General features: G+C 36.4%; 4 protein-coding genes and 1 non-coding gene across 10 annotated transcripts; 1 reads left to right on the forward strand and 4 right to left on the reverse strand.

The window, feature by feature from the left end:
- Positions 1-128: 128 nt before the first annotated feature.
- On the reverse strand, positions 129-2,079 carry LOC104744664 (guanosine deaminase). Of its 3 annotated transcripts, none has more exons than XM_087488177.1 (6): positions 1,866-2,079; positions 1,716-1,758; positions 1,237-1,372; positions 873-1,063; positions 626-730; positions 129-514 (listed from the first exon to the last, which is right to left on the reverse strand). In XM_087488177.1, the coding sequence occupies exons 4-6, from the start codon at positions 927-929 to the stop codon at positions 338-340; spliced, it is 339 nt and encodes a 112-aa protein (XP_087344303.1). In that variant the 5' UTR covers positions 930-1,063; positions 1,237-1,372; positions 1,716-1,758; positions 1,866-2,079; the 3' UTR covers positions 129-337. The 3 variants fall into 3 exon arrangements, with proteins under 3 accessions (XP_087344303.1, XP_087344302.1, XP_010464050.2); XM_087488176.1 differs by having other exon boundaries at positions 1,237-1,265; positions 1,866-2,006; XM_010465748.3 differs by lacking the exon at positions 1,237-1,372 and having other exon boundaries at positions 1,866-2,035.
- Positions 2,080-2,586: 507 nt separating this feature from the next.
- Positions 2,587-6,251, forward strand: LOC104744666 (mitochondrial Rho GTPase 3-like). 2 transcript variants are annotated; one of them, XM_019237172.2, is made up of 13 exons: positions 2,587-2,790; positions 2,878-3,100; positions 3,459-3,591; positions 3,691-3,840; positions 3,938-4,114; positions 4,202-4,459; positions 4,539-4,607; positions 4,745-4,800; positions 4,899-4,980; positions 5,063-5,274; positions 5,351-5,702; positions 5,782-5,965; positions 6,044-6,251. In XM_019237172.2, exons 2-13 carry the CDS (start codon positions 2,889-2,891, stop codon positions 6,109-6,111), a joined length of 1,953 nt encoding a protein of 650 aa, XP_019092717.2. In that variant the 5' UTR covers positions 2,587-2,790; positions 2,878-2,888; the 3' UTR covers positions 6,112-6,251. The 2 variants fall into 2 exon arrangements, with proteins under 2 accessions (XP_019092717.2, XP_087344300.1); XM_087488174.1 differs by having other exon boundaries at positions 2,643-2,768.
- On the reverse strand, positions 6,231-8,571 carry LOC104744665 (O-fucosyltransferase 23). 2 transcript variants are annotated; one of them, XR_015582165.1, is made up of 2 exons: positions 8,194-8,571; positions 6,231-7,773 (listed from the first exon to the last, which is right to left on the reverse strand). It is a non-coding gene; the product is annotated as an O-fucosyltransferase 23 (transcript). The 2 variants fall into 2 exon arrangements; XR_015582166.1 differs by lacking the exon at positions 8,194-8,571 and adding an exon at positions 7,879-7,976.
- A 2,012-nt stretch (positions 8,572-10,583) lies between these two features.
- LOC104744667 (cyclin-P3-1) lies at positions 10,584-11,835 on the reverse strand. 2 transcript variants are annotated; one of them, XM_087488178.1, is made up of 4 exons: positions 11,431-11,692; positions 11,260-11,337; positions 11,092-11,195; positions 10,584-10,979 (listed from the first exon to the last, which is right to left on the reverse strand). In XM_087488178.1, exons 1-4 carry the CDS (start codon positions 11,601-11,603, stop codon positions 10,939-10,941), a joined length of 396 nt encoding a protein of 131 aa, XP_087344304.1. In that variant the 5' UTR covers positions 11,604-11,692; the 3' UTR covers positions 10,584-10,938. The 2 variants fall into 2 exon arrangements, with proteins under 2 accessions (XP_087344304.1, XP_010464054.1); XM_010465752.3 differs by having other exon boundaries at positions 11,092-11,337; positions 11,431-11,835.
- A 516-nt stretch (positions 11,836-12,351) lies between these two features.
- Positions 12,352-15,234, reverse strand: LOC104744668 (microtubule-binding protein TANGLED-like). The gene is made up of 4 exons (XM_010465753.2): positions 14,457-15,234; positions 14,020-14,162; positions 13,878-13,936; positions 12,352-13,654 (listed from the first exon to the last, which is right to left on the reverse strand). Exons 1-4 carry the CDS (start codon positions 14,544-14,546, stop codon positions 12,504-12,506), a joined length of 1,443 nt encoding a protein of 480 aa, XP_010464055.2. The 5' UTR covers positions 14,547-15,234; the 3' UTR covers positions 12,352-12,503.
- Between the last annotated feature and the right edge of the window lie 219 nt (positions 15,235-15,453).

Consider the following 15,453-nt stretch of genomic DNA (forward strand, 5'->3'; position numbering starts at 1 on the left):
TGACTCGCCTCGGGAGTTTAAACAGACGTGAGAGCGTTAACGCCGTTAACGTCGTCCGTTATATTTGGATGTGATGCTTCCCCACTTAGTACAAATGTGCACACATGTTACTATCTAGAGACATCACCTTTTCTTAGTAACGTGATTATGTTTCAACTCATTAATACTTACATTGATAGTTTGATACATACATTTTTACATGGACCAAACCAACCACACACACAAACAGATACAGTGATTGAAACTTTCAGTTAGTTTTAAGGAAAATAAGGATTTTGCAAATACATTCTGCTTTTTTTCTTCTTCTAGAGATGACAAGAAGAAGAAAAAGAGCTTACTAATAAGTGAACTTCCCCTTTGTATTCTGGAACACTTGCTCGGCGATAGTAGCATCGAGTTTTATAATCTCTAGGTTAGAGTTATGGTAGCACCCAATGCCTAATACACCATCGGCTATGTTGCTATTGAATCCAATGGCTATAGCTGCTTCTGCTTTTGCCCCATACACCAACCTCTGTTCACAACCGATCAAGAAGAGGTTTCAGAAAGAGGAAACTAAAAAAAGAAACAAGTTTGGCACTAATAAGTTTTCATATTTCATTTTGTTTATAGTTCTTCTTATTACCTTTAGTCTTGAGAGATGGATGGCTCCAAAACACATCGGACAAGGCTCGCAGGATGCGTAAATCTCACATTCCGATAGCGTAATTTGGTTCAGTTTCTTGCATGCCTGCGTGTTTGCCAACAAAAATCTTACAAACTTGAAAAGAGGTTTTTGCAAAATGTGCAACTTTCCACAAAAATGTGACTGAAAAGATGAAAAATAAAAGAGAAATCATCCTTTTGTTTCTGACAAGATTACTAGTACCTACCTCTCTAATGGCTATCATTTCAGCATGTGCAGTAGGGTCTTTGTTTATCACAACCATATTGTGGCAGCTCACGACGATTTCATCCTTATGAACAATAACCGCTCCAAAAGGGCGGCCATGGCCACACTCGACTCCGATATATGCTTCTTCAACAGCTTGGGCTAACAACTTGTGGTCCCTATCATTTGCAGCTGATCAAATTGACAAACAAGGAGATAAATTAAGTGAAGAGTGTATAAACATAAAAACATAAACAATGGTCAGTAAATGATAACTATGATTATGTATTTATGTTAGCAGACAAACTTGACGAATTGATAAGCTAGATATGTAAATATATCTGTGTTTAGAGGTATAGACTTACTTTAGGCCAATGCCGAAAACTATGAGCTTCTGTTCATTGGATTACATAAAAGTAAGTATTTGTCTGTATCAAAACATCTTGGTGACCAGCAGATGCAGAAGCCACGTACATGGTTCCATCTTTTGGTTTCACAGAGCTACATAGTCCAGTCAATCACAGAGCAATCAATCTCCGGTTTAAGAAAACAACAAAACTCAAAGAGCTTGTTGTGTCTAATAAAGTCTATTATCACCTAAAATTTCCAACACAAACATGTGGTGCTCTTTTTGGTCATTCTTTCCAAATTACCAAACATTCTTAATATGGAAACTAATCTGGACCCAAATTTCAAACAATAAGACTATATTTTTTTTTTTAATATCTGTCGTCTTAGCTTAATCAACAGACTCGTTCTGAATCAAAATCATCTCTTTCCTACTTGTTACTTTGTTAGCTATCAGTTAACACTAACCAACAAAAAAGGAATGAAAAATTGTTACCAGCGAACTCGACTGTGGCATCATGGCCTGGATCTGGAGCAGACTGCGACCGCCACAAAGCAAAACAAAAACTAGATCAGATCAAAAGAATCATCATGCACTCACATAATCATGTACAACTTAATTGAGAAATCTGATGAGCTTACTAACCGGTACAGAAGCAGAGTCTTTCTGGCTGTCGGTGATCGTGTTTTCGCCGGTCATCATCTTGTAATGCTCTTTCCCGATCGTCCCCTCGTCCGCTCTCATTGTCAGTGGAACGAAGTGGGCCATTAAACTGAGCTATTTCGGCCCAATGGGCTTTTACGGGAACGAAGGGTGACATACCTCAAGAAAACACTTTCTCATCTAGAAGCATCATCCCAATTTTTGGCATTATTCTATTAGACTACATATCCCGCCCATTTTCATATTGTTTGTTAATAATTTTGATTGTGTTACATACAATACATATAATATATACTATTTCACAAAATTCAAATCTAACAACATATCTACTATGTATTTGTGTTATTGTGTTCTCCAGATTTGATTCCCCATATGTGTTTATTGAAACTTTTTTTTTGTTTGTATTTAATTAAATAAATTAGCAAATAAAGGATATTGATTTGTTAAATTCAAGATAAAGATATTCAAAAATAAATGCATGTAATTAAAAGCTTTTGAACCTGAAAAGGGTAAAAAACAGAAGAATACCAAGAGAAACCAGTTGTATCCACGTCAATATCATCAATCTCCTTCGTCCGATCCTCTTCCACAAACACGCTAATTTCACCATTAATATTCACTAATTAGTAGACACATGGCCAACTTACTTGAAATGGTTTACTCAGAGCTTATCAATATATATCTAATAAAGATATCAAGAAGCTTTTTTTCCTTCTTTTGTATTTTCTCATCCTTTCACAACCTTTGTTAACGTCCCTTGGCTTTATACACCCTTTTGATCACTCGTTCTCTGTTTTTGCCTCTGTTTCAGTGATTTTCATCTTGTGGGTTGTATTAAAAGTCTTCTCCTTGAGTATCTAAATTCTCAAGTGGACGGTAACAAAGGTTGTGACATATGCCATTTTATGTAGGCTCCTTCTCTGTTTCATATCTTCTAAATGTCTTACATGATTAGTATTTGTTCATTCTGATAGTATTTGATGTTGTTGTTTAGAAAACCAGATAATGTGGAGTAGTGTAAGAGATTCTCGTGGCTCGCCGAAACCGATGAGAATAGTTGTGGTTGGTGAAAAGGGAACTGGAAAGTCAAGCTTGATTATGGCTGCAGCAAGAAATACTTTCCATCCAAACATTGCTTCTCTGTTACCTTACACCAATTTACCTTCTGAATTCTTCCCTGACCGTATACCCGCTACTGTTATCGACACTTCTTCAAGGTAAAATGTTTTCTCCTAATTCTATCCATTGACATCAAAAAAGGGTATGCATCTTATTTTCTGATAAGGTTTTGTAGATAAGACTGAGGAGACTGAACTTATGGTTAATCATAGTTTAGTATTTTCTTTGATTAACCGGGTTTAATCCCAAGCCGAAATCTGGTCTAATCCTCGAGGCCCTATAGTGGACTAAGAGGGAACCACTACAATATTTTCGTAGATGTGGACCTCGATCCTTGGTCTTGACGCAAAAGCGAGTACTCAACCCGCTCTAACAAACCACTTAACCACAGGCTCTTGGTTAGAAACTGAAATGTATTACTATTGAGTATTGATCTCTCGTTTATAAAATCTGCAGACTTGAAGATAAGGGAAAGGTAGTAAAGGAAGTTAAGCAAGCTGATGCAATTGTTTTGACATTTGCATTCGATAGACCGGAGACTCTTGAGCGTTTGAGTGATCATTGGCTTCCTCTGTTTCGACAGTTAGAGGTTAATTTGTGTTCTTCTTCGCCTCCGTTTATGCTCATTTCCCTGAAGTTTTGCAATCTTTCTGATCAAAATTTGTCATGTTACTCTTTTATTGAACAGGTGAGAGTTCCTATCATAGTGGCAGGTTATATTGTCGACAGCAATGGGGATTGTGATCAAATCAGCATTGAACAAATAACGTCACCTATGATGCAACAATATCGAGAGGTCGAAACATCTATCCAATGGTCTGCTCAGAGGCTAAATGAGGTCCCTTTGCTTGTGCTGAAAGTTAGATCTTTGTGATGAATCTGGTTAGTTATAATGTTCAGTTAGATTCTGATCACTTCAAAGCTTCTATCTGTAGGCTAAAAAAGTTCTCTACTATGCACAAAAAGCTGTTATTCACCCAGTAGGACCTGTGTTTAATCAAGAAACCAACTCATTGAAGCCGCGGTGTATCGCTGCCTTAAAACGTATCTTTATACTTTCTGACCATAACAAGGATGGCACTCTCAATGACGCCGAGTTAAACAAGCTTCAGGTTTCTTCTTCTTATTCCCTCCCTTACGCTTCCACAATGTTCTTCTTGAGCGCTTTTATGAATCATTTTAAGTTTCAAAGAAAACAGGTAAAATGCTTCGATATACCATTGGTGCCTTCTGAAATTAGACAAATGAAAAAAGAAATGCAAGTCAAGTGTCCACAAGGAGTTGACGAAGAAGAAGAACTCACATTGTATGGTTTCTTGTTTCTAAACACACGGTTTATCGAAGAAGCAAGAATCCAAACACTATGGACTATACTTAGGAAATTTGGGTATAATAACGATCTAAGACTTGCAGATGATTTGATTCCTTATTCTTCATTCAAACGCCAGGCTGATCAGGTACTCATTTTTGTTTGCCTTCATTATGATTACTATATGTTGCTGTTTCTGATCAGGCAACTCTTTTGTCATTGTGTAGAGTGTTGAGTTAACAAGTGTAGCTATTGAATTCTTATGGGAAGTCTATGAATTTTTTGACAATGACTCTGTAAGTTCTTCTTTTTCTAATCTCTGTCTTAAGTTATTTTCTAATCTCTGTCTTAAGTTCTTCTTTTTCTGATACATGTCTTAGGTTACCTTATATACTTGTGGATTCTCTAAATTTGATGTTAATTAATTTCTTAGGACAATAACTTGGAACCTCATGAGATGGGATATCTCTTTGAAACTGCACCTGAAAGGTAACATTTTTCAAAAGCAAGCGATATTTGTGATTGTAATGTTCTTCTTTCATTTGCTTCTGTGTAAATCCTTCTTTTTTTTTCATCATTAATGACAGTCCTTGGAATGAAGCTCCTTATAAGGATGCCTCAGAGCAAAATAAGGATGGAGGAGTACCTTTTGAAGCCTTCCTCTCACTGGTATTCAAAACAAAGTCTTTTTATGGATGGTTTTAAGAGGAACCCACTTAAAAGTTTTACATTTTCCCCTAAATCTTTGCAGTGGTCATTGATGACACTAATTGATCCAGCTAGGACTCTAGAATATTTGATGTACATTAGATTCCCATATGATCCATCTTCAGCGGTTCGCGTAACTAGGAAGCGGGTTCTAGATCGCAAGGAGAAGAAATCCGAAAGAAAAGTTGTTCAGTGTTTTGTCTTTGGCCCCAAGAATGCTGGGAAAACTGCATTGCTCAATCAGTTTATTGGAAGGTCAGTACATTTTCTTAACTCAGTTCAAGAAATTATATTTATCAGAGCCTTAAGAGTCTGATAATATGAATCTTAGGTCATACGATGATGACAGCAACAACAGCAAAAATGGATCAACTGAAGAACGTTATGCTGTAAATATGGTCAAAGAATCTGTAATGATTGCAAATACAGATAAAACTCTGGTGCTGAAGGAAATTCAAATTCAAGAAGATGGATCCATGTTACCAAATGAAGCATTGGCTGCTTGTGATGTAGCAATCTTCATCTATGATTCTTCTGATGAGTCCTCATGGAACAGAACCATTGATTTGCTTGCTGATGTTGCAACCACTGCCAAAGATGCCGGTTACGTGTTTCCATGCTTAATGGTTGCAGCAAAAACTGATCTTGATTCATTCCCAATGGCGATTCAAGAAACAACTAGAGTAAATATATGTCTTCTTGGTTTTCATACAGATTAAAAAATAGAAGTTGATCAAATATGGCATACACTGATCTTTGCAGGTTACACAAGATATAGGAATTGATGCTCCAATACCAATCAGCTCTAAACTGGGAGACTTCGATAACTTATTTCGCAAGATCTTAACCGCGGCAGAACATCCTCATTTGAATATTCCAGAGATTGAGTCAAAGAAGAAAAAGAGTCGCAAGCTAATCATCAAAAAATCTCTACTGGCGGTTTCAAGTATGTTCAGTTCTTGGATTCCAAAATGTTTGGTCAAATGCTTCTGTATCTCATCATGATTCCCAAATGTTTTAACAGTCGGCACAGCGGCTTTAATCGCCGGGATGGTTTCATTCCGTCTCTACACCGCAAGAAAGCAGACTTAACTCTTAACTGAAGAAAGATCCAGACCTGTAGATGCCTTGTTCAAAAAGCAATAACTTGTTTTTTCTTCTCTTCCTCCTAATCATTGTTATCAGTAATTCAGAACAGTTGAAAAACAAAATGAAGAAAGAAGATTTAGGTATTGTTCTTTTTCCTGTAAAATTTACACAACTAGCTATATACCCCCCACAAATAAACGAATTGTATAAAAGAAAGCCAAAAAACCTAAATCCAAAATGCCAGTTTCAGCCACTTGAACAAGAAACAGAATTAGAACCGTAGCTAATAGCTTCCAAGCTTGAATGAGTCATATTCGTCATCCACCTCCTTGGAACTCCCTTTGATTCACCAGCAAGATTATATGCATACGATCTCCACTTGTTTTCACCATCTTCACAAGAACTCATAAACCCTAATCTTCTCGCCTTCTGCGTCCTCTCAAGAACAATGAGACTAGAAAAAGTCGAAAAGCTATTACCAACAAAAACATCAGCTCTCAAACACACCTCATAGTCTATAGCCGATTGAATCAAATATGAATACTTTCCATAAATCTCTTCTTTAACCCCAAGCTTCTTCTTCTCAAACGGTATTAATCCATCTCTCCAACCCGTTAACACCGATGAACCTTCATCTTTTGCTTCCAAGAGAGTATCTGCTACTGCAAGGTAAAGAGCTGTTGGAGTCTTTAAACCAGAAATGTTCCCTACTCTCTCCATAATCTCTCTTTTACTACTACAAATCTCTGAGATCTTTTTACGTTGCTCTAGTTTCTTACAATGTATCATCCAATCTATCTCTATCCTCATGTGAACCGCAACAAAAGGTATCGGACCGAGGGTTCCAGTTTTGGATTCGAGTTTTGCTCTTTCTGCCTCACCAGCTTCTCGGATTTTCATCACAACTTTATCTGCTTCTCTTGAGATTTCATCAACCACAACCATACACTCAAAGACCTTAGCATAGTCTTCTACAGGCCAATGATCATGCCACAAGAACGGGTTCTTCCCTATGACACGGATCACTTCAAACTCATCGATAGACTCGTTACGTGCGGAGTGTTTCAACTGATCCAAGTCTCTTTCAACCGTCCATCTTCTTCCACTACCTTTCTCTAGATCAAACACATTTGCTCTGTTTCTAACATCAGAGAACTGAGAAAGCCGCACAAACCCTGAGCAGAGAGAGTTGAATCTTTCAAACTGAAACACTTTATCAAAAGGAATCGGGCGCAGCTTATCGACTTCCTTGTAGAACAAGGAAGAACTTAGACTAGGCATGAGAAGCGTCCTGTTCATCAACCTCGCCGTCAAGCAAGCTCGAGCGAAAGCTATCTTCTGATTGTTTAGTCCCCAGACGATCTGAGGAACCTCGAGAAACTTATCAGTTCGGATTCCATCGGTTGAGGAGGAGGAGGAGGAGGAATCTGACATGTGACGAGCTCGAATACCGTTGAGAGCGTTTCTGGGAGAGTAAGAGAGTAACAGAGCTCTGTAGAACAGAGCAATACCAACAAGAAGAAGGCATTTGCAAGCAACAGAGTTTGAAAAAAGTCTCAGATTCTTGCAACTTAACGGAGAATTCATCCCCTAGAGAGAGACCAAACTGTAACTAATCCCTTCAGATTCAAAAAAAATCCAAAATTTCCAGAAGAAAACAGAAACCTGCATCCAATCGAATCTAAGTAATTAGAGTAAATCAGAACATGCATGCAATTGCAGAGATATAAGAACCCTAAATTCCCAGAAGGCAAAAGTTTGAAACTTTACTGCAAATCTTCAGGGAAGGGGGATGAGTTAAATTCAGAAACTTTGACATGCAAATCGATTTCAGAACAGATATATATATATATATATATATATATATATATATATATATATAAAAGAACACTTGACGAAGAAACTGAGATGGTCAGAGAAATTCGAATCTCTCTTTATCGATCAAAAATCGCATCTTTTTTTTTCGTTTGCAGGTGAGAAAAACTCAAAACACACATGAAAAGCCTTACAATTTTAGAAGGAACCAAACTTGAAGAAAAAGAAGGCAGAGAAAGAAAGAAAGAAAGAAGAGACAAATGGCTTTACCTTTTTATTAATGTCAGATGGTTTAGGTTTCCTTAATTTGAACAAGAGACAAATAAAAACACAATTAACCCCAGAATAGAACTAAATGTAAACTGACGATTATAATTTGCTCTAATCACGGATTATGAGTTTTTTCTTTTTTTGAGAAGGCTTTAAAGCAAAGCAAAGCAAAGCGACGCGACGAGAGAATCAATATGTATAGTTTAATTATTATTAAAAAAAAAAAAAAAGCGAATCGTAAATCACTGACAAGAATATGCACAATTTTAGGTTTCGAGAGACGATAAAAGAAATAAATAAATTTAAAAAAAAAGAAATAAATATTGAGGAAGAAGCTTCTTGAACAGAATCACGGAGAGAAGTGCCAAACAAAAAGGGGCAATATTATTAAGAGAAATCTTGTGAATATAATAAAAGATTGGGATATTATGTATATTTAATATATTGTGGTAAGTGTTTGGTGAAATTTATATAGTTTTTTTAAAGTTCACGCGTTCAGTCTAATTATGAGTTTACAACGTCCTACTCTAATATCGATGCATCATTATGGGGAATTTTTTTCCATTAAAGGAACAAAATAATTATATAATAGTAATATCTTTTCGCTAAATTTATTTGTTGTTAGTTACTTAAAAAAAAAGATAGAAAAAGAGTGGTATATATAAATTCTTTAAAATGTTGATAATGGCCTCAAACAAGTCGCTATTGTTCGTTTCTTTGTCAACTTCGTAATCTAACCAACTGTTTATATAATGGCAGTAGTATAAAATATAAGTAGATAACCTTTTTTATCATTTCTATTTTCAAGTTTTTTAAAAAAATATCAACAAGTTTCATACGTTAGTTGATTTTCCAAATTCTAGATCTGACGTTATTTTCCGTCTATGTACTCACACAATGCTAATTTTGTTTGTCATCTCAGTATCTTACAAACCACGATGGTATAATGGTATTGGTCAACTATGAACTACCGTAACATTTAAGTCTATACTATTCATAACTACGCAATCAAATTTGGACCCAAAAAAAAAGAAGTAAAATAGAAAAAACAAATAAAATTTTCAGTGCATCAAATCACGATGGATCGATGAGTTGACTGACAACATATAAGAAGCTTCTGATCTTATATATGGGTATCGAACGATTCTATTTTTTTACGATCCCTTTTAATCAATTCAAGGAGCACATGGACACATGCTAATTATCGTTATTAACGATACGACATCATATCGTTTTCTAACTACTTTGCCATTGTTGCCTCCCTTATTTTTTTTCCCATCTCAAAACTAATGCCATTGGCATTGAAACTTGAAAGTACATTTTTGCGTCTTGATTCATTCATAAGTCAACGAGACAAGGCTTATGAATGTTGAAAGTCAAAAAAAGACTGTTTTCGGAATATTGTTTTGCATTAACGTCTATTTGGCATTTAGATTCATACTATTATTATCCCACCAAAGAAGCTAAATATCACGTGCAGCTAAAATAAAATAAGAGTTGAAATAGCATGCAAGTATTTTAATGAATGGTTGGCAGAAAAGAGTACATATTAAACTTTTCATTAATGCTTTGCAAGATGGAACCGACTAGGAAACTCAAACGCAATTTACAAACACAATATGTAGTACCCTGTATCCCATGGAATAATAACAAGTTGTGTGAGATTGGGGGGACCCAATGTTAAGGTGGTTGATTAAAAATATACTATATATTTATGTACAGCAAAAAATAACGGAAAGTGTGATTTTGTTTGGGTTAAGAAAAAAAGTATTGGTTAAAAATGATTGTTTTTCAATATATATAATTATGTCGATATAACACATATACACCGTTTTCAATTTTCATACGCGTTTCCTACTCGTATCCAATCTGTCAAATGTCAATCACAATTCACAATAGCAATACCGCGGAAACTACTTTAGAACAAGTATCTTCGGGAAAGTTTTAGTCCGCATAAATTTTGGTATGTATTCAAGTCCTTCTAACGTATATAGGGGGTTAGCAAATTGTACGAAATCGGTAGTAGTAATAATTTAGTGTTTAGGTAATAATTCTGACTCTATGAATTAGATTAGATCGGAGGCATGGAGGTCTTGATTAGTGCTAAAGCCTACCTAGTTTGGCTAGTTTGATCTGTCAAACTTATATTTGTTTCTTCATTTTTCTAATTTTAGTTGGTTTTGTCAATTTTTATTTCATCTTTTTATTGTTTAGGTTTGGGCCAGACATTTAGTGGACTAATTATTTTGAATGTCTTAACGAACGACGAAGTCATTTAATCCGTCATTGTTATGGTTGTGAATGTGATTTAAAGATTCGCTGTTATAATCTTAAAATTTGAAGGAAGAGATTGTTAAATAAGTTGTGCCTGCCAGATATCACTTGCTCAATAAGAAAAGAATTGTTTAGATTCCAAACTTCACTAGATTTTAGTTCTTGTTTTTTAGGTTATTGCTCATGAGTGATGAGTCAATGACAAAACACATTAGTTTGACAACAAACTGAAGAAAAGACGATCTAACCAATGTTTCTTTTTTTTTCCCTCTTCTGGGGGTTTGTTATATTAAATCGCTTGGCAGCCACAACTTATCTCTCCAAGAACTGTTCTAAGTTTTCTTGAATCACAAGGCACCGTTTCTCTCTGCAACATGAGACAGTGTTTCTCGAAAGTCTCCGTTGTAATATTTAGTCTGAAATCAACATCGAACAAGAACGTCCTCTCCAGAGTATTCATCTCTTCCGTGCTCACTCCTCCGATTTTAGCATAATACGCGTTGTTATAACACCTGAACTCCAGATACAAAACAACATACTAAATTAACTCTGGTTAGTTAGTGGTTACAATAATCTAGAGTATGAGAGTTTTGGTCTACTTAAGAGTTAAGAAGAGATACTAACTTGCGTTCCAGGAATTTGGCTGCGACCAAGAGACTGGTAATGAGGAGGCGATGAACGTTGAGTGATGTAAGACGACGACGAGGCGTACTTGTAGCCTCTGGTCTCTGTAGATACCTAAGGATGTAAGCAAAAGCTGTGACAAAGCACGCAGGGCTACACTGAGCGTACCTATGGATTCTCTCTGTGTAACGATAAATGCTCATCGATGGTGCTTTTGATCCGTGGAACATAGTGATCTCGTCATCCCTGTCGCCATGAGATTCAAAGATATAAGAACGGAGCTTCTAGAAACTATATATATACAAGAGAAATCTCTATTCAGACGTTAATAAACTAAACTTGTTGTGTCTTGTGTGGTGTGGTTTTTTGTTCTTCTGGATCATCTTCTCAAGGATAGAAGCGAGAAGGGTTATGACTCGAGGAGGGGTAGAATCAGAAGGCTGATCAGAATCTTCTAAAAGACCTAACCATTGGAATAGTGATGTGTTTGTGGAGTTCTTAGAAGTTTCCATTTTGTGTTGGAACCAGATTGAGAGAGCCTAATTAGATCATCTCTCTGGTTGTTTTTTTGCTCGAGGTAGCAAAAGTAGTGTAAATGGAAGGAAATAAGTAAAGTTGAAGCTCTTTTGTTAAAGTTTTGCCACTTCAGATTCTTTTCTTTGAGATAAAGTAACGTGTAGTATATTGTTCAACTAGTGTATAGTATTGTGTGTGGGGATATTCTGGGGGTCGAGCCGATCGATTGTTTTGTTTTGGTCCATAACCATCAAACATATGTGCTCAAGCTAAGTCTGAATCCTTAACAACTTCAAGGTGAAATATGGATCCCTACTTGTGTATAATAGTTTGACCTAAATAGTAATACATCATCCAGAGGTATGTTATCGCTATTTCCTTATTTCCCCCATACGTTTAATGCATATCATCAAAATCTGTGGAAGATAATGTAATAAAGATGAAAGTATTAGTCAAATTTCATCTTTAAATGCTTTTATGTCATGAAAAGCAAAAGGAAGTAAATTACCTAATTAGTAGCCCAACTTTTATTAGAGTTTTATGAAATTGGTGATATTGCCTATTGGCTTTAAGATAACACTACAAAGTTCCCTGGAAAAGTAGACAAGTCCAAAAGGTTCACTAATATATGGGTTGTAAAAGTGTGACTCCACTATATAACCCAATTGCTTGCTTTTGGTATTCATATGAATTTGTGGTTTTTGTGTAAATACTTCTGATTGATACCTAAAATTACACCCACACTTAAAAAACAAATACCACTTGATAATTTTTTTTTTCCCCATCTGTAATTCGTGACGTTCAAACATCTGAAAGAATAACTTCTCAACATCACACAAATTTAAACACATTAGAAATCAAAGAATGTCTGATTGAATTACAAAGTAAGTCTTTTACTAGATTCTCCCCATCGAGAATCTTTTAGGAACCAAAACCGGACGCTGTTTCAATCCACTCACCATCTCATGATCATCACACTTGGCCACACTTTTCCTGCTCTTCATTGGAGACACCAGCCTCATCGCTAGTCTCGATGGCGAAAACGACCTCCTGAACTTTGTAGCCGTTGACAGCTTCTGCGACTTGTTCACCCTAGTAGGAGAAATCGAAGCTTTGGGTGACTTCTTATGAAAGTTACCATTTCTTGCCGGAGAAAGAAATGCTTGAAGCGTGACTCTTTTTGGAGAAATGGACGGCTTACGGGCCGAGTTACTGCCATTTCTCGTAGGAGTAAATGATCTTCTGAGCTTAGCTGCTGTTGATAGCTTTGGAGACCTCTTTCCCAAGTTTCTAACAGGAGAAATCGACGCTGTAGGTGACTTCTTTCCTATGGTAACGTTTCTTGTAGGAGAACTGGAGCCTCTAGGTGACTTCCGAGTCAAGTTACTGCCATTTCTTGTAGGAGAAACCAAGACCTTAGGTGGGCTCTTGATCTTGACCTGAAACTTAGATGCTGATGTGGGAGGAGATTTGATCAAGAACTTGTGAGGAGTCTCTTTCTTGTTCTTGATGCTTGATATCTCAGTTCTGGCTATGACCGGAGACATTGTTCTACTGAACTTGGCCTGGTGTGTAGCGGTACCGGAAATAAACAGAGGGTTTGGAAAAAGAACCGCCTTTTTAACCCAAGGTTTGTGCTTTGGTGAAACCCTGTTAGCCAAATGACGAAAGCTATTGTCACCATTTCCCTTGACTTGAACCTTCTCTGCTGTTTTCTGTGGGGAGATGGTTCTGAACGCAATTCTTGACCGTGCCTTTTGAAGAGAAGGAGGATAATCTGATTCTGATCGTCTGTTCTGCTTCTCTCTCTTCCTTCTCGCTTTGATGTTGGTACTGACAGTTTCAGGGTTCTGTTCCCGGGATTTACGTTGTGTCTCGGGTGTTTTGGGTCCATCATCTTCTTCTGACATTGCTAATCTCCTGATCTTTCTACTCTCCTTTGGTGCTATGGCATCTACAATGTCTCTTGTGACCTGTGAAGCTTGTAAGATTTCATTCACAGTCTCACCAAGTAGCATTGCTGGGAGTGACATTTTCCTCCAATCTCCTGCATTATAAAAATAAATTATACATAGCACATTCACACAGAACCTATGACTAACTTGGTGAAAGAAGGAGCTTATAATCCAATCAAGAATCTAATAACAATTGTACAACGTTACCAAACATAAACGATTATCATTTGACAGCCTGTGGTGTGTGTGATCCATTATTATAAATCTATAATGACTTGTGTGTAGATGTGAGAATGATGAGAATAGAGCTATTACCTGGTGAGGAAGCTGGAAACTTCCCTACTGGAGATTTCTTATGAGTAGCATTCTTGATCCTACAACAACAATATAACAAGGTAGAGTAATGAAAACCTGAATATGGATAATTGAGGTTTTGTCTCTTTTGATTTGATTTTACCTAAGAGTTTCTTGCTTGCATCTAAGACTAGTCTTCAGATAAGTTCTGGTACTTCGAGGGCTAAGGTTAACTCCAGATACAACTTTGGTACCTCCAGCAATTGTGTATTGTAGCTCTTGCAGTCTTTCCATACATTTATCAACCTTCACAATTTCATACCAAAATTGACCATAATAATCAGCTAATGTTAAGATCCCAAATTCTATAATTCATACTCTAATAACAAGAACACATCAACTGAAATAAAGTTATACTATAATTAAACTTGGGGCCAGATGATCGAAATGTTTTATAATTTGCAGTGGGTTCAGTTACTAATTATAAGCTTAAAGCATAGTGGGAAGGAGCCTTAGAACTGGAGCGTTTGCAGATTCTGGAAGGATAACAAAATAATTAAAAGTTGTAAACTTTATGCTAATCTTGTAGTATTAAAATACCTTGCAGATAGTTTCCTTGAGAAGATCTGAGTTGAGAGATGGCACCACCATCGTCACTTTCCTCTGCTTTTGTGGGGTTCTTGCAACCATCTTCTTCTTCTATATAGTTTTCTTGCAATTCTCAGCTAAATTAACCCCAAAAAAACAAAATCTCTCTTTGCCCCTAAAAACTGGGTTTCGAAGATTTTAAAAAAATCTCAAATCTTTGTAATTATAAAACCACCCATAAGATCCAGCAGCTTCAAGAAACCCAGATCTCTCTTTCTCTCTCTATATATCCTTTTCTCGATCTCAATTTCTCTAGAATGTCTTTTTTTTTTTTTAGGTTACGGACAAGAACATAAACGCGAACTCTCTCTTCGGTTTGGGTCTTGTTGTCTGTCTATTTGGTGAATGTCTGAACGCAAAGTCAAAACAGAGAGGCACGGGAACTGAGAGAGAGAGAGAAAGAGAGCGGATAAAGGGGTTTACTTTCGTAACGGATCTTTCGTCATTCATTATTTTAATTTTTTTAAATTTAATGTTATTTTGGTCCCAATCCAACGGTCTATTACACTACTACAATAACGGCTATTTTTTTTGGTTTGCCAATTCTTCTTGGAAAACAATTAGTGAAGCTCCGTTGATTTGGTTTGGTTTGGTCCCAATCCAACGGTCTATTACACTACTACAATAACGACTATTTTTTTGGTTTGGTTTGGTTTGCCAATTTCTTCTTGGAAAACAATTCTTCTCCGTAAATTGTTTTTGATTAGTTTACAAAAATAAAGGGAATTTAGTATTATTTTCTTATAAAAAAAAAGTCAAAATACAACATATATACAACAAATTTTTAACAAGGTAAAAAAGTTATGGAGTTGTGAAAAAATGCTAAATTCGTTTGGAACAAAAGGTTTAGCCCATCGGAGCTTAACCCTTCACGACGACCCTATATGACAAGGCGGTGACCATGTTCCCCCAGAGAATTTTTCGAGAGCTCGAATTAGGGTTTTAAAAT

Source organism: Camelina sativa, chromosome 15 (assembly GCF_030686135.1).
Source record: "Camelina sativa cultivar CO46 ecotype springtype chromosome 15, ASM3068613v1".
Taxonomy (NCBI): domain Eukaryota; kingdom Viridiplantae; phylum Streptophyta; class Magnoliopsida; order Brassicales; family Brassicaceae; genus Camelina; species Camelina sativa.

Bases quoted from the DNA above. Each gene is read 5' to 3' on its own strand.
- LOC104744666 (XM_019237172.2), top strand. From the start codon at position 2,889: ATGTGGAGTAGTGTAAGAGATTCTCGTGGCTCGCCGAAACCGATGAGA. The intron at 3,101-3,458 runs GTAAAATGTTTT...TAAAATCTGCAG, and splicing joins GTTATCGACACTTCTTCAAG to ACTTGAAGATAAGGGAAAGG. The intron at 3,592-3,690 runs GTTAATTTGTGT...TTTATTGAACAG, and splicing joins CTCTGTTTCGACAGTTAGAG to GTGAGAGTTCCTATCATAGT.
- LOC104744664 (XM_010465748.3), bottom strand. From the start codon at position 1,988: ATGGCCCACTTCGTTCCACTGACAATGAGAGCGGACGAGGGGACGATC. The intron at 1,064-1,715 runs GTAACAATTTTT...CAATTTGATCAG, and splicing joins TGCCACAGTCGAGTTCGCTG to CTGCAAATGATAGGGACCAC. The intron at 731-872 runs GTAGGTACTAGT...GCAAACACGCAG, and splicing joins AAATGATAGCCATTAGAGAG to GCATGCAAGAAACTGAACCA.
- LOC104744668 (XM_010465753.2), bottom strand. From the start codon at position 14,546: ATGGTTGCAAGAACCCCACAAAAGCAGAGGAAAGTGACGATGGTGGTG. The intron at 14,163-14,456 runs GTATTTTAATAC...GAAATTGTGAAG, and splicing joins TCAAGGAAACTATCTGCAAG to GTTGATAAATGTATGGAAAG. The intron at 13,655-13,877 runs GTAATAGCTCTA...TTTATAATGCAG, and splicing joins GTTTCCAGCTTCCTCACCAG to GAGATTGGAGGAAAATGTCA.
- LOC104744667 (XM_010465752.3), bottom strand. From the start codon at position 11,603: ATGGAAACTTCTAAGAACTCCACAAACACATCACTATTCCAATGGTTA. The intron at 11,338-11,430 runs GTTTAGTTTATT...TCATGGCGACAG, and splicing joins CACCACACAAGACACAACAA to GGATGACGAGATCACTATGT. The intron at 10,980-11,091 runs GTTAGTATCTCT...TCTGGAGTTCAG, and splicing joins GCCAAATTCCTGGAACGCAA to GTGTTATAACAACGCGTATT.